Below are 14,911 nucleotides of genomic sequence, written 5' to 3' on the forward strand. Positions count from 1 at the left end.
GGACCATGCCTGCTTTTGCCCATCATATTTTTTTCTACACTTAACTTGCTGCCTGGCAGAACTTAGGGGTTTAATAGTGAATACATTCATGATTGAATAAATGAATGCCTAGACAAATTTCATCAGTATTGCCTCATACTTCAAGAGGAAGCCTGGTACAAGAACAGAGAGAATCTTGGTTGGGGATTAAGGGTTTCAGAGCTAGAAGCAAGTAGAAAAGAATATGCATTCATTCTCACTACTACCTCTACCAGCCTCATTGGTTCTGCAACCACATGCCTTGTCTTTCCTTCTGTGACATTGGTTGGACTGTCTGGATTCTTACCTAAAGTCAATCCCTTCACTTTTGTACTGGATCCCATCCCGTCTTGCATATTCAATGTACTCTTTCTCCATCTTATGCTGCATTATCAATTTTTCACCCCTTACTGCAGCACTGTCCAGTAGAATTTTCTATGATGATGAAAATGTTCTCTGTGCTGTCCAATATGGTAGCTACTAGCTATATGTGGTTGAATATGGTTAATTACTAAGGAACTGAATTTTAAAATTTATTTAAATTTAAATCTCCACTTCCCCTTCCTTCATGTACTCTTAAACTTGCTTCACTCAATCATTTAGCTCAACATGTCACCAAAATGGCTCTTCTAAGCATCACCAGGGACCTCTGAGTTGAGAAATCCTATGGTCAATGTTGAGTGCTCATTTTACCAGAACTAACAGCAGCATTTTACATGGTTGATAATTCCCATGGTTGAAAGATTTCTCTCTGTTATTTGTGAACTTACTACTCTCTCTTGGTTCTCCCCCTACCTCTCTGACTATTCTTCTCAGTTTCTTGTGCTGGATTTTCATCTTCGCAACCTCTAAATACTGAAGTGTCATAAATCTCAGTACTTCGACCTCATCTTTTGTCTATCCATATTTTCCTCCTAGGTGCTTTCGTCCATTTCTCATCCATTTCTATGGCTTCAAATAATGGATACAGACTGTAAACTCCCAAGTGTATCTCTAGCTCTGAACTCCAGACTTGTATGTCATACAGCCAACCCCCTACTCAAACTTGACATTTGGATGTCTAACAGGCACTTCAAGTTTAATATTCCAGACTACTTTTGATTTCACCTTTTAAATCGGCTTTTCCCTGTCTTTCCCTTCTTAATCAGTGCCATCTCTGTCTTTCTAATTGCTCAGGTCAAAAATTTTGGAGTCATTTTTGACTTACATCCCATAGCCAATCCATCAGTAAATCCTCTTGGTTCTACTATTTAAATGGAGTGAGGATCTGACCCTTTTTCATTCTCTCACCTGCCACCCACCTTGTCCAAGCCACTACCATCTGTACTCTGGATTATTGCAAGGAGACCAGCCTCCTCACTGGTCTCCCTACATTTATTTATCCTTATTCCCTTAAAATCACCTTTTCAAACAGCAGCCAGTGTGATCCTTTAAAAATGCAAATGGATTCATATCACAACATACTAAACTTTCCAATGGTTTCCCATCTCATTCTGAATAAAAATCAAAGTCCTTACTACAACGCTCTGCATGATGAGGCCCCGAACTACCTCTCAGATCCCAACGCCCACGGTCCCCACCACCCCTTTTGCTCTTTCTTCTCATCCACACCGTCCTCATTGTTCTCCGAGTGGGTTAAGCATACCACCCTCAGTTCCTTTCCCCTTACTTATTTTACATCACAGTTCTTATCTGTCTTCCCAAACTAAACTTTGGAGCCAATCGAATCAAAATCCAGACTTGGTCTGTTTTGTTCTCTGCTGTATCCGCATCTCAAATTGTGTCTGGCACTGAATATGTGTTCAATAAATCAGTGTTGAATGAGTGAATAAATAAATTATATCCTAGTGCCTAGTAGTATAACCCAGAGTAAATCATTTAACCTTTTTTTGAATCTCATTTTTCTCATCTCTCAAAGGAGAAATGAGCTGGATAACCTCCAAACACATTTATTCAGTAATTATTTAATGCAACCTACCGTGTGCTTGGCACTGGGTAGGTGCTTCCGCTACAGGAAGAGGTCTCACAGTTTCTGCTTTCAAGGAGCTCCTCGTCGGGCTTCCGGGAAAAACTTCCCCGAGCTTTCACCTGGGAATGCTTAGAATACAGCTAGGTGGAGAGGGCGTTGGAGAGTTGTCTATACTTGAAGCCTGTTCTCGGCTTCCCACATAACTCCGATTGCCCCAACAGATACTGAACGGGCAAAACTTTGCTGAGAAAGCTGCTCTGAATTCTGTTTGAAAATACATACATAACTTGACTATCAATTAGTGTTTTTACAAACTGAGATGGCAGGATATCACAGTACTGTTTTAAAAGAGTTATGTTTATGAGTCGAAACCTTTGGGTAACTTGGGAACTTGTAACCCAAATATACATATATAATATGCAAAAAATCTTTAAGTTGATTTACATGCACAGGGTACCCTTCCAAGTCGTAAGGCTGGGGGCCTCCTATTTTATCCCCAGATTTGGCTTAGGACTTTTTTTTTTTTCAGGACTCTTAATTATACTCTTATCTTGCTGGTGCATTTACTTAAGGAAGGGGTGGGGTGGGAGTTGGGTAATATAATGCGTTCACCGCCAGCTTTAAAACTATACGACCTTCGTTAGAATCCATCCATTTCATAAAGCAAGGCACTGCTCATGGACTTAAAAGTTGGACCTCCGTATACCTTTACACTCTCCCCTGGCCCCAAGCACACAAATCACATATTTAACCTTGGAGGCCACTAGCACAGTGCAAAGGTCCTTAACGTTTTTCAGGTCCCACACTTCTGACTATAGAACGTTCCTCTCAGTAGGCGCGGCATCTTGGGCTTGGAGCGGGAACCGCGTAACGTCGGCCACCACTCCCGCACTCTGCAGAGAAATGTCCCACACTCCGGGATCTTCACAGTCGGCTCTTCTCGAGGGTTCCCGGGTGTTCTCGCTAGTTGGCCCCCCGCAAGCCCCTGCGCGAACCTGGGAGGAGTCGACCTCTTCCGACTCTACCAACTGAAAAGTGCAGGGGTGGAGGGACTGAACATGCTGACGTGAAGGAAAGAGAACGGAAAGATACGCTCTCTGGAATGATATATCAAGCCACCTTGTAATGCACATATCTCGTGGGGATCATATGTCCTGGGAGAAACAGGTTTTTCCATCTTCCAAGTTATAACAACACGTGACTCCCCCTACGTCTGGCGCACCCGGCCTTTGGTCTCTCCCGCTCCGGGCGACCCCGCGGTCACGTGCTCCCCCTGTCCTTGCCCGGCGTGCAGCCTAAGGTGGGGACGGCTGAGCCATGGCGGCCCTGCTGAGACCGGCCCGCTGGCTCTTCCGCGCCGGGGCGGCCCCGCACCTCCCGCTCTCCCTGCGCCTTCTAGCAGGCGGCCCGAGCCGGCCGCACGCCGCCTTCTGTCCGCGCGCCGCTCGCGCCGGGCCCGTCGCCGGGTGAGTGCCCGGCCGCTTCCTCAGCCCGCCTGCAGCGCGGCAGTTCCTCGGGGTCGTGGACGTGGGCGAGGGCTGGGTCCCACCTGTGCTCTTTCTACACTCTCCTCGCTGCTCCAGGGCCAGGCGTCCCCGGGCCTCGTATCACGCTCCTCTCCGGGGTGTTTAGGGTGACAGGGTTGGTCGCCTTCAGAAGGTTACGGCCACGAACGTGGCTTGCTTCCGTCATGGATCCTGCCATCGCCGCCTCGGACTTGGTCTTCCTGTCCTCGGGTTATCGACGTCCTAAGAAGCTGAGAGGGGCTTTGAAGGCTGCTGCTGGGGGTCAGGTGTTACTCTTCTATGATTGACCGGCTCGGGTGTTGTCCCACGTGCAAGCGTTATTGGTGCTTAGTAACCATCTAGGACTTAAGTTTCGAGAGCTTTTTTTTTGGAGGGAGGATAGGTTGGGAATTTTGGGTGAGCTAGGGGTAGCTTAGAGGTGGAAGTTTAATTATCTATCATTAGTTTGGGCTTTTGCCTCCGTTTTCTTCAGTGGAGTTTACCTCTCAGTATTTATGAAGATGTGCAGCGGGTTGGGAGTTGTGACAGTAGGCTCTGTAAGTGTCAGTGAATGGATATATGGACACATTCTAGGCACTCTGTGGGAGCTGGGGGTGCAAAGGCAAATTAAGTTCTCAGCGGGTGTCAAATGTGTGAATAAATGCTCTCATGGATTGAGGTTTATCAGGAGGTAAGTTTGGTATAGACTTTGCCAAGGAGAGGATAAGGAAGTTTGATGAAGGTGTTAATTAGAGCAGTATTCTGATCACCTGAGAAGGGTAGGTGGGCACTGAGATTTTAGAATTGAAGAAAAACTGATTTTGAAAGACTAGTGTTTATAAATAGAGGTACTTTGGGAGACAGTATAAAGACTAAGAGCTGAGGGTCTGGAATAGGCCAGGGCTGGACTGCAGGCTTCTCTATTTGCATTGTGCCACTGGACAAGTTATGTAACGTTGACAGGCTTCAGTTTCTTTAGTTATAAGATGGGAGTGGTAATAGTGTTGGTGATATTGCATGAGGTTATTTATATAAAGCTCTTAACATAGGGCCTGGTGCCTAGTAAATGCTATATTAGTTACTATAATAGTAACAGTAATAGCTGTGATTGCATGGATTTTTTGTGGTCCTCCTTGGAAACCTACTTTATGTGTAGAATTACATGGAGGAAATGTTTTATGACTTCTTTTTTTTTTAATCAGTCATCAATTTTATACACATCATTGTATACATGTCAGTCCCAATCGCCCAATTCAGCACACCACCATCCCCCCCCCCCACTGCGGTTTTCCCCCCTTGGTGTCCATACGTTTGTTCTCTACATCTGTGTCTCAACTTCTGCCCTGCAAACCGGTTCATCTGTACCATTTTTCTAATTTCCACATACATGCGTTAATATACGATATTTGTTTTTCTCTTTCTGACTTACTTCACTCTGTATGACAGTCTCTAGATCCATCCACGTCTCAACAAATGACTCAATTTCGTTCCTTTTTATGGCTGAGTAATATTCCATTGTATATATGTACCACAACTTCTTTATCCATTGGTCTGTCGATGGGCATTTAGGTTGCTTCCATGACCTGGCTATTGTAAATAGTGCTGCAATGAACATTGGGGTGCATGTGTCTTTTTGAATTATGGTTTTCTCTGGGTATATGGCCAGTAGTGGGATTGCTGGATCATATGGTAATTCTATTTTTAGTTTTTAAAGGAACCTCCATATTGTTCTCCATAGTGGCTGTATCAATTTACATTCCCACCAACAGTGCAAGAGGGTTCCCTTTTCTCCACACCCTCTCCAGCATTTGTTGTTTGTAGATTTTCTGATGATGCCCATTCTAACTGGTGTGAGGTGATACCTCATTGTAGTTTTGATTTGCATTTCTCTAATAATTAGTGATGTTGAGCATCTTTTCATGTGCTTCTTGGCCATCTGTATGTCTTTGGAGAAATGTCTATGTAGGTCTTCGGCCCATTTTTGGATTGGGTTGTTTGTTTTTTTAATATTGAGCTGCATGAGCTGCTTGTAAATTTTGGAGATTAATCCTTTGTCCGTTGCTTCATTTGCAAATATTTTCTCCCATCTGAGGGTAGTCTTTTTGTCTTGTTTGTGGTTTCCTTTGCTGTGCAAAAGCTTTGAAGTTTCATTAGGTCCCATTTGTTTATTTTTGTTTTTATTTCCATTACTCTAGGAGGTGGATCAAAAAAGATCTTGCTGTGATTTATGTCAAAGAGTGTTCTTCCTATGTTTTCCTCTAAGAGTTTTATAGTGTCTGGTCTTATATTTAGGTCTCGAATCCATTTTGAGTTTATTTTTGTGTATGGTGTTAGGGAGTGTTCTAATTTCATTCTTTTACATGTAGCTGTCCAGTTTTCCCAGCACCACTTACTGAAGAGACTGTCTTTTCTCCATTGTATATCTTTGCCTCCTTTGTCATACATTAGTTGACCATAGGTGCGTGGGTTTATCTCTGGGCTTTCTATCTTGTTCCATTGATCTATGTTTCTGTTTTTGTGCCAGTACCATATTGTCTTGATTACTGTAGCTTTGTAGTATAGTCTGAAGTCAGGGAGTCTGATTCCTCCAGCTCCGTTTTTTTCCCTCCAGACTGCTTTGGCTATTCGGGGTCTTTTGTGTCTCCATACAAATTTTAAGGTGATTTGTTCTAGTTCCGTAAAAAATGCCATTGGTAATTTGATAGGGATTGCATTGAATCTGTAGATTGCTTTGAGTAGTATAGTCATTTTCACAATATTGATTCTTCCAATCCAAGAACTTGGTATATCTCTCCATCTGTTGTTACCATCTTTAATTTCTTTCATCAGTGTTTTATAGTTTTCTGCATACAGGTCTTTTGTCTCCCTAGGTAGGTTTATTCCTAGGTATTTTATTCGTTTTGTTGCAGTGGTAAATGGGAGTGTTTCCATAATTTCTCTTTCAGATTTTTCATCATTAGTGTATAGGAATGCAAGAGATTTCTGTGCATTAATTTTGTATCCTGCAACTTTACCAAATTCATTGATTAGCTCTAGTAGTTTTCTGGTGGCATTTTTAGGATTCTCTATGTATAGTATCATGTCATCTGCAAACAGTGACAGTTTTACTTCTTCTTTTCCAATTTGTATTCCTTTTATTTCTTTTTCTTCTCTGATTGCCATGGCTAGGACTTCCAAAACTATGTTGAATAATAGTGGTGAGAGTGGACATCCTTGTCTCGTTCCTGATCTTAGAGGAAATGCTTTCAGTTTTTCACCATTGAGAATGATGTTTGCTGTGGGTTTGTCGTATACGGCCTTTATTATGTTGAGGTAGGTTCCCTCTATGCCCACTTTCTGGAGAGTTTTTACCATAAATGGGTGTTGAATTTTGTCAAAAGCTTTTTCTGCATCTATTGAGATGATCATATGGTTTTTATTTTTCAATTTGTTAATATGGTGTGTCACATTGATTGATTTGCGTATATTAAAGAATCCTTGCATCCCTGGGATAAATCCCACTTGGTCGTGGTGTATGATCCTTTTAATGTGTTGTTGGATTCTGTTTGCTAGTATTTTGTTGAGGATTTTTGCATCTATATTCATCAGTGATATTGGTCTGTAATTTTCTTTTTTGGTAGTATCTTTGTCTGGTTTTGGTATCAGGGTGATGGTGGCCTCATAGAATGAGTTTGGGAGTATTCCTTCCTCTGCAATTTTTTGGAAGAGTTTGAGAAGGATGGGTGTTAGCTCGTCTCTAAATGTTTGATAGAATTCACCTGTGAAGCCATCTGGTCCTGGACTTTTGTTTGTTGGAAGATTTTTAATCACAGTTTCGATTTCATTACTTGTGATTGGTCTGTTCATATTTTCTGTTTCTTCCTGGTTCAGTCTTGGAAGGTTATACCTTTCTAAGAATTTGTCCATTTCTTCCAGGTTGTCCATTTTATTGGCATAGAGTTGCTTGTAGTAGTCTCTTAGGATGCTTTGTATTTCTGCAGTGTCTGTTGTAACTTCTCCTTTTTCATTTCTAATTTTATTGATTTGATTTGAGTCCTCTCCCTCTTTTTCTTGATGAGTCTGGCTAATGGCTTATCAATTTTGTTTATCTTCTCAAAGAACCAGCTTTTAGTTTTATTGATCTTTGCTATTGTTTTCTTTGTTTCTATTTCCTTTATTTCCACTCTGATCTTTATGATTTCTTTCCTTCTGCGAAGTTTGGGTTTTGTTTGTTCTTCTTTCTCTAGTTCCTTTAGGTGTAAGGTTAGATTGTTTACTTGAGGTTTTTCTTGTTTCTTTAGGTAGGCTTGTATAGCTATAAGCTTCCCTCTTAGAACTGCTTTTGCTGCATCCCATAGGTTTTGGATCGTTGTGTTTTCATTGTCATTTGTCTCTAGGTATTTTTTGATTTCCTCTCTGATTTCTTCAGTGATCTCTTGGTTATTTAGTAACATATTGTTTAGCCTCCATGTGTTTGTGCTTTTCACGTTTTTTTCCCTGTAATTCATTTCTAATCTCATAGCATTGTGGTCAGAAAAGATGTTTGATATGATTTCAATTTTCTTAAATTTACTGAGGCTTGATTTGTGACCCAAGATGTGATCTATCCTGGAGAATATTCCGTGCGCACTTGAGAAGAAAGTGTAATCTGTTTTTGGATGGAATGTCCTATAAATATCAATTAAATCTATCTGGTCTATTGTGTCATTTAAAGCTTCTGTTTCCTTATTTATTTTCATTTTGGATGATCTGTCCATTGGTGTAAGTGAGGTGTTAAAGTCCCCCACTATTACTGTGTTACTGTTGATTTTCTCTTTTATAGCTGTTAGCAGTTGCCTTATGTATTGAGGTGCTCCTATGTTGGGTGCATATATATTTATAATTGTTATATCTTCTTCTTGGATTGATCCCTTGATCATTATGTAGTGTCCTTCCTTGTCTCTTGTAACATTCTTTATTTTAAAGTCTATTTTATCTGATATGAGTATAGCTACTCCAGCTTTCTTTTGATTTCCATTTGCATGGAATATCTTTTTCCATCCCCTCACTTTCAGTCTGTATGTGTCCCTAGGTCTAAAGTGGGTCTCTTGTAGACAGCATATAGATGGGTCTTGTTTTTGTATCCATTCAGCAAGCCTGTGTCTTTTGGTTGGAGCATTTAATCCATTCACGTTTAAGGTAATTATCGGTATGTATGTTCCTATGACCATTTTCTTAATTGTTTTGGGTTTGTTTTTGTAGGTCCTTTTCTCCTCTTGTGTTTCCCACTTAGAGAAGTTCCTTTAGCATTTGTTGTAGAGCTGGTTAGGTGGTGCTGAATTCTCTTAGCTTTTGCTTGTCTGTAAGCTTTTGATTTCTCCATCAAATCTAAATGAGATCCTTGCCGGGTAGAGTAATCTTGGTTGTAGGTTCTTTCCTTTCATCACTTTAAGTACATCATGCCACTCCCTTCTGGTTTGTAGAGTTTCTGCTGAGAAATCAACTGTTAACCTTATGGGAGTTCCCTTGTACGTTATTTGTCGTTTTTCCCTTGCTGCTTTCAATAATTTTTCTTTGTCTTTAATTTTTGCCACTTTGATTACTATGTGTCTCGGCGTGTTTCTCCTTGGGTTTATCCTGTATGGGACTCTCTGCACTTCCTGGACTTGGGTGGCTATTTCCTTTCCCATGTTAGGGAAGTTTTCGACTATAATCTCTTCAAATATTTTCTCTGGTCCTTTCTGTCTCTCTTCTCCTTCTGGGACCCCTATAATGCGAATGTTGTTGCGTTTAATGTTGTCCCAGAGGTCTCTTAGGCTGTCCTCATTTCTTTTCATTCTTTTTTCTTTATTCTGTTCCGCAACAGTGAACTCCACCATTCTGTCTTCTAGGTCACTTATCCGTTCTTCTGCCTCAGTTATTCTGCTATTGATTCTTTCTAGTGTAGTTTTCATTTCAGTTATTGTATTGTTCATCTCTGTTTGTTCTTTAATTTTTCTAGGTCTTTGTTAAACATTTCTTGCATCTTCTCGATCTTTGCCTCCATTCTTATTCCGAGGTCCTGGATCATCTTCACTCTCATTATTCTGAATTCTTTTTCTGGAAGGTTGCCTATCTCCACTTCATTTAGTTGTTTTTCTGGGGTTTTATCATGTTCCTTCATCTGGTATATAGCCCTCTGCCTTTTCATCTTGCCTATCTTTCTGTGAATGTGGTTTTTATTCCACAGGCTGCAGGATTGTAGTTTTTCTTGCTTCTGCTGTCTACCCTCTGGTGGTTGAGGCTATCTAAGAGGCTTGATGGGAGGCTCTGGTGGTGGGTAGAGCTGACTGTTGCTGTGGTGGTCAGAGCTGAGTAAAACTCGAATCCACTTGACTGATGATGGGTAGGGCTGGGTTCCCTCCTTGTTGGTTGTTTTGCCTGAGGCAACCCAACACTGGAGCCTACCTGGGCTCTTTGGTGGGGCTAATGACAGACTCTGGGAGGGCTCACGCCAAGGAGTACTTCCCAGAACTTCTGCTGCCAGTGTCCTTGTCCCCACGATGAAACAGAGCCACACCCCGCCTCTGCAGGAGACCTTCCAACACTAGCAGGTAGTTCTGGTTCAGTCTCCCACGGGGTCACTGCTCCTTCCCCTGGGTCCCGATGCACACACTATTTTGTGTGCGCCCTCCAAGAGTGGGGTCTCTGTTTCCCCCAGTCCTGTAGAAGTCCTGCAATCAATTCCCACTAGGCTTCAAAGTCTGATTCTCTAGGAATTCCTCCTCCTGTTGCCGGACCCCCAGGTTGGGAAGCCTGACGTGGGGCTCAGAACCTTCACTCCAGTGGGTAGACTTCTGTGGTATAAGTGTTCGCCAGTCTGTGAGTCACCCACCCAGCAGTTATGGGATTTGATTTTACTCTGATTGCGCCCCTCCTACTGTCTCATTGTGGCTTCTCCTTTGTCTTTGGATGTGGGGTATCTTTTTTGGTGAGTTCCAGTGTCTTCCTGTCGATGATTGTCCAGCAGCTAGTTGTGATTCTGGTGTTCTTGCAAGAGGGAGTGAGAGCACGTCCTTCTACTCCGCCATCTTGGTTAATCTTTATGACTTCTTAACAACTTAGTTATACATCTTTGGAATGTAGTCTGCTTATGACTTGGAGCCTACCTCAATTTTCTCATTAGGCCTGAACAGTTAACCTTTAGAAGTTGTGCCTCTCCTTTCACAGATCTACACTTCTTGGCTTTCAGAGAGGTTCTTTTGAGAAAGTTGTGCCAATTATTTATATTTTTCTAGTCCTTAACATTCCCGTGAGGCCAGGGGAGGGTCGATGTTACAGTTCATCTTCGCTGTTGCATTTGAGGAAAACAGTAGGGAGAACACAATCTAGTAGAAAGGGTGTTGGTCTGCTCATCAGACCTGGGTTCCATTTACTTGCTGCATAACCTTACCTAACCTTTTTGATCCTCAGTTCGTTGTCTGTGAAGTAGAGGTAACAAGGCCTTTCCCCCTTCTTTGTAAAGCTCATTTCTTGTCATTCAGGACTCAACTTAAATGCTATCTCTTCAGAGAGACCTTACCTCAACACTCAGTGCAAACCCTATTTTAGTTGTATCATGGCATGTCTTACTTGTCTGATATTATTTATCTGCTCGCTGCTTGTTTCCTTAGAACTTTGTCTTGTTCACCACTGTGTGCTCAGCTCATAGCAGGCAGTAAAGAAGTATTTGTTTTCTTGTTCTCCTGGACTCTGAACATTTTCTATATGGTTTCCTACCCACAGCCTGTAAGCATGCTCACATCTTTCCCACCTGAAAAACAAAACCTTTCCTGAAACTGGACTTAACTCCACATGCTCCCCAGTCTCTTCTTCCTGTCTGTACTCCTGTCTCCTTCATTTCTTCACTTCGAATTCGCTCTTTGACCCACTGCAGTCACACCACTGGGAATAGCCATCATTGTTTTATTTATTAACTTTTTATTATGTATTTTTAAATTTTAGAACTTATGTGCCTTCAGGAGCAATTGCAAAATATTGGGGGGGAAAGCAATAAACTAAAAATCACCCTTAATTCTATCACCCACAGAGAGCCATTGAGATGTGTGTGTGTGTGTGTGTGTGTGTGTGTGTGTGTGTGTATATAAAGAGAGAGAGAGTGCTTTTAAAATTAGGTGTGTCTGAGATGTAAGTTTATTTCATTGAATTTTTTTAAGGGACTTCTTAATAACCAGATCCACACTTTTTCTTTTTTTTTATAAATTTATTTTTTATTTTTATTTTTGGCTGCGTTGGGTCTTTGTTGCTGTGCGCGGGCTTTCTCTGGTTGCGGCGAGTGGGGGCTACTCCTCGTCACAGTGTGTGGGCTTCTCATTGCAGTGGCTTCTCTTGTTGCGGAGCACGGGCTCTAGGCACGCGGGCTTCAGTAGTTGAGGCACGCGGGCTTCAGTAGTTGTGGCACGCGGACTCAGTAGTTGTGGCTCACGAGCTCTAGAGGCAGGCTCAATAGTTGTGGTGCACGGGCTTAGTTGCTCCGCTGCATGTGGGATCTTCCCGGACCAGGGCTCCAACCCGTGCCCCCTGCATTGGCAGGTGGATTCTTAATCACTGGGCCACCAGGGAAGCCCCCAGATCCACTCTTAAGGCCTTGATCTCTGGCATTACTGTCTCCCATTTCCCCCTTAATGAAACCCTTTTATTGGCATTGATGACACCACTCTTTCTTGATTTTATTCTCTTTAGAATTTTTCTCACTTTGTTGCATCCTTTTTCCTCTGTTCATCTCTTAAATGCTGATATCTTTGGTGGGTGGCGGTGGTTGTCCTTAGTCCTTTTGTTTTCTCATTTTTTTTCATTCCCTTTGGGCGACCTCTTCCATTTTTAGGGCATCAGCCCATACCTGCCTATCTGATGATGGCAATATTTTCCTTCCTGGAGGTGCCTGCCTGCTACTAGGCACCTCCACTGGTTGAACTATAGGTACTTCAAACCCATACATCTCAAACTGGATTCATCACTTTGCTGTACACCAGAAACTAACACAACATTGTAAGTCAACTATACTTCCATTTTAAAAATTTAAAAAAAAAGAAAATATCAAACTGGATTCATCTTTCCTCCCAAATCTGTTCCTCGTGCGTTCCCTGTTTTAGTGTATGTTGCTATTTCTGTCAGCTTTCTAGAGATTTTTCATTCATATTTCTTTGACACTTCCCTGTTCCCATCCTCCCTCCTATGTATTGATTGCACAAATGATTAAGTTCTGTTAGAGCTACTTCATCTGGAATGGTTTCCCTCTTCTTCCAACCCCCACTTTATTCTGTAGTTTCCCTGGTAATTTGATCTTGTCATTTTCCTACTTAAAAATTAGACAATGTGGTGGCTCCCATTTGTTCCAGGATAAGGTGCTTCATGATCTGGAGATGCCTCTGGAGCCTCACTTCTTGTGAGTTCATTCCCATGGTGTCCTCTGTCCTAGCCATATCAAACTCTACTTCAAAGTCCTCCATAGCAGGGCTTCTGAAACCGTAATGAGCATAAGAATTCCCTGGGGATCCTCTGAAAATGTGGATTCTGACTTTGTAGGTATAGGTAGGGGACTGAGATTCCGCATTTTTAACAAGCCCCCAGATGATAAAGGTGCTGCTGGTCTGTGAACCAGCAAGGCTTTGATGGACCATGTTGCACATCTCTTTACCTTTGATTGTGATGTTCACTTTTGGGATGTGTCTCCTCTTCTCTGTTTAATCTCTGTTGCTGGCTTCTCCCTTTGACCACTCCCTTCTTGTGCTTTCTCTCAGATCCGGAATCACTAAAGCACCCATTAACACTATTGCATGTGTACCCACCAGCACTCCAGACCTGGCTGAAGGTTCCTTGAAGGCAGGGACTTTGTCTTACTCTTTTTGCCTCCCCTGATGTCTGACTTTGTGGCACATAGTAGATGTCAAATGTTTGTTGAGTAAATCAATGAAAATCTTAGACATTGAGGAAGGAATGTTTGTGGGATGCAAAGGAGTTTGAAGGGGTACTTAACCCATTCATGTAGTGCAGTGGATCTTCACAAATTCACCCTGATCTTGATTTCCAGGAATGTCTGAGAAGGACAGATGAGTATTATTGAGTGAAATTATTAGAATTTATTAATCCTTAGGTGCTTCAGAGGAAAGGTAAGCTTTGAGCTAAATCAGTTTGGAAGCGGATCTGGATTGATGATTATCTTAAAGGTGAAGAGCACATATTGCCCTATGACAGAATGATGTGACTTCTAAAATTGAAAGGAGAGAAAACTTTTCCTTACCTCTCATTAAAAAAACTTTCTCAGCACATCTTAAAAGTCTGTCTGGGTCCTTCGGAGTTGCGATTCAGCCTCTGCTCCCTGTGGGTTTGAGTTTATCAATTACAGAGGACTATGATAGGCACGTGTACAACATATTATATATGTGCTATCCATAGAGAGGAGTATAATACTGTGGCATTTCAGAGAGAAGAAGGAAAGAAACATTTGTTTTGTGGTAGGGGATCGCTCAAGTTTAAGAGGCCATGTGGTAATGAGTAGTCAGAATGTTCCAGGGGAAGAAAGAGGAGGAAGAAACTTGGAGGCCATACTTTTATCCTGTGTGTCTACGTGGAGTGGGATGTAGTGGAAGTTGATACTGCAAAAGCCAATCAGTTTTTTTTTTAATAAATTAATTTAGTTATTTTTGGCTAGGTTGGGTCTTCGTTGCTGCACGCGGGCTTTCTCTAGTTGCGGCGAGCGGTGGCTACTCTTGGTTGCGGGTGCGCGGGCTTCTCATTGCGGTGGCTTCTCTTGGTTGTGGAGCACAGGCTCTAGGCACGCGGGCTTCAGGAGTTGTGGCACACAGGCTTAGTTGCTCCGCGGCATGTGGGATCTTCCTGGACCAGGGCTCCCGCCCGTGTCCCCTACATTGGTAGGCGGATTCTTAACCACTATGCCACCAGGGAAGTCCCCAGTCAATTTCTTAAAGCTACCAGGGTTGATTAGAAAGTTGGTCGGAAACCATTGGAGGCTTTTGAGAGGTACAGGTCCTGACAAAGTTTACAAAGACCCTAGGAGAAATAGGGACTGGGGATAGATAGACCAGTGAGGAATAACATCGATACACACTGCAGATGAGGGTTAATAGGGCCACGACTAGGTGGTGCAGAACTGAAGAAAAGATACTTCCTTTTCTGAGAGAAAGAGAACAGGAGCTTGGCGAGAATGTTAGAATTAGGAAGAATTGATTTGGAGATTAGGATAAATAATAGTACCTTTGGGGTAGATCTTTACCGTTGTCAAACTGTGTATGAATTTATCACACACATGTTTCATCTTCTGTGGGTTGATATTACAAATTAGGGAAACTGAGGTTTAGAAGGGTGAGGTAATTTATCCAGGATCTCCAGTTGGGATTCAACTGCAGATGCTGTGATTCTCAGTTCCCAAGTGCTTTGAATATGTTGTGTTTTAGGTGCTGAA

General features: G+C 42.3%; 1 protein-coding gene across 1 annotated transcript in view; it reads left to right on the plus strand.

The window, feature by feature from the left end:
- Positions 1–3,254: 3,254 nt before the first annotated feature.
- Positions 3,255–14,911, plus strand: part of LRPPRC (leucine rich pentatricopeptide repeat containing) — a 111,206-nt gene continuing 99,549 nt past the window's right edge. Inside the window, exon 1 of the mRNA XM_059943451.1 lies at positions 3,255–3,453. Coding sequence (XP_059799434.1) covers positions 3,305–3,453 — 149 coding nt within the window. The 5' untranslated portion in view covers positions 3,255–3,304. The remainder of the gene's footprint in view (positions 3,454–14,911) is intronic.

Source organism: Balaenoptera ricei, chromosome 13, assembly GCF_028023285.1.
Source record: "Balaenoptera ricei isolate mBalRic1 chromosome 13, mBalRic1.hap2, whole genome shotgun sequence".
NCBI classification, from domain to species: domain Eukaryota; kingdom Metazoa; phylum Chordata; class Mammalia; order Artiodactyla; family Balaenopteridae; genus Balaenoptera; species Balaenoptera ricei.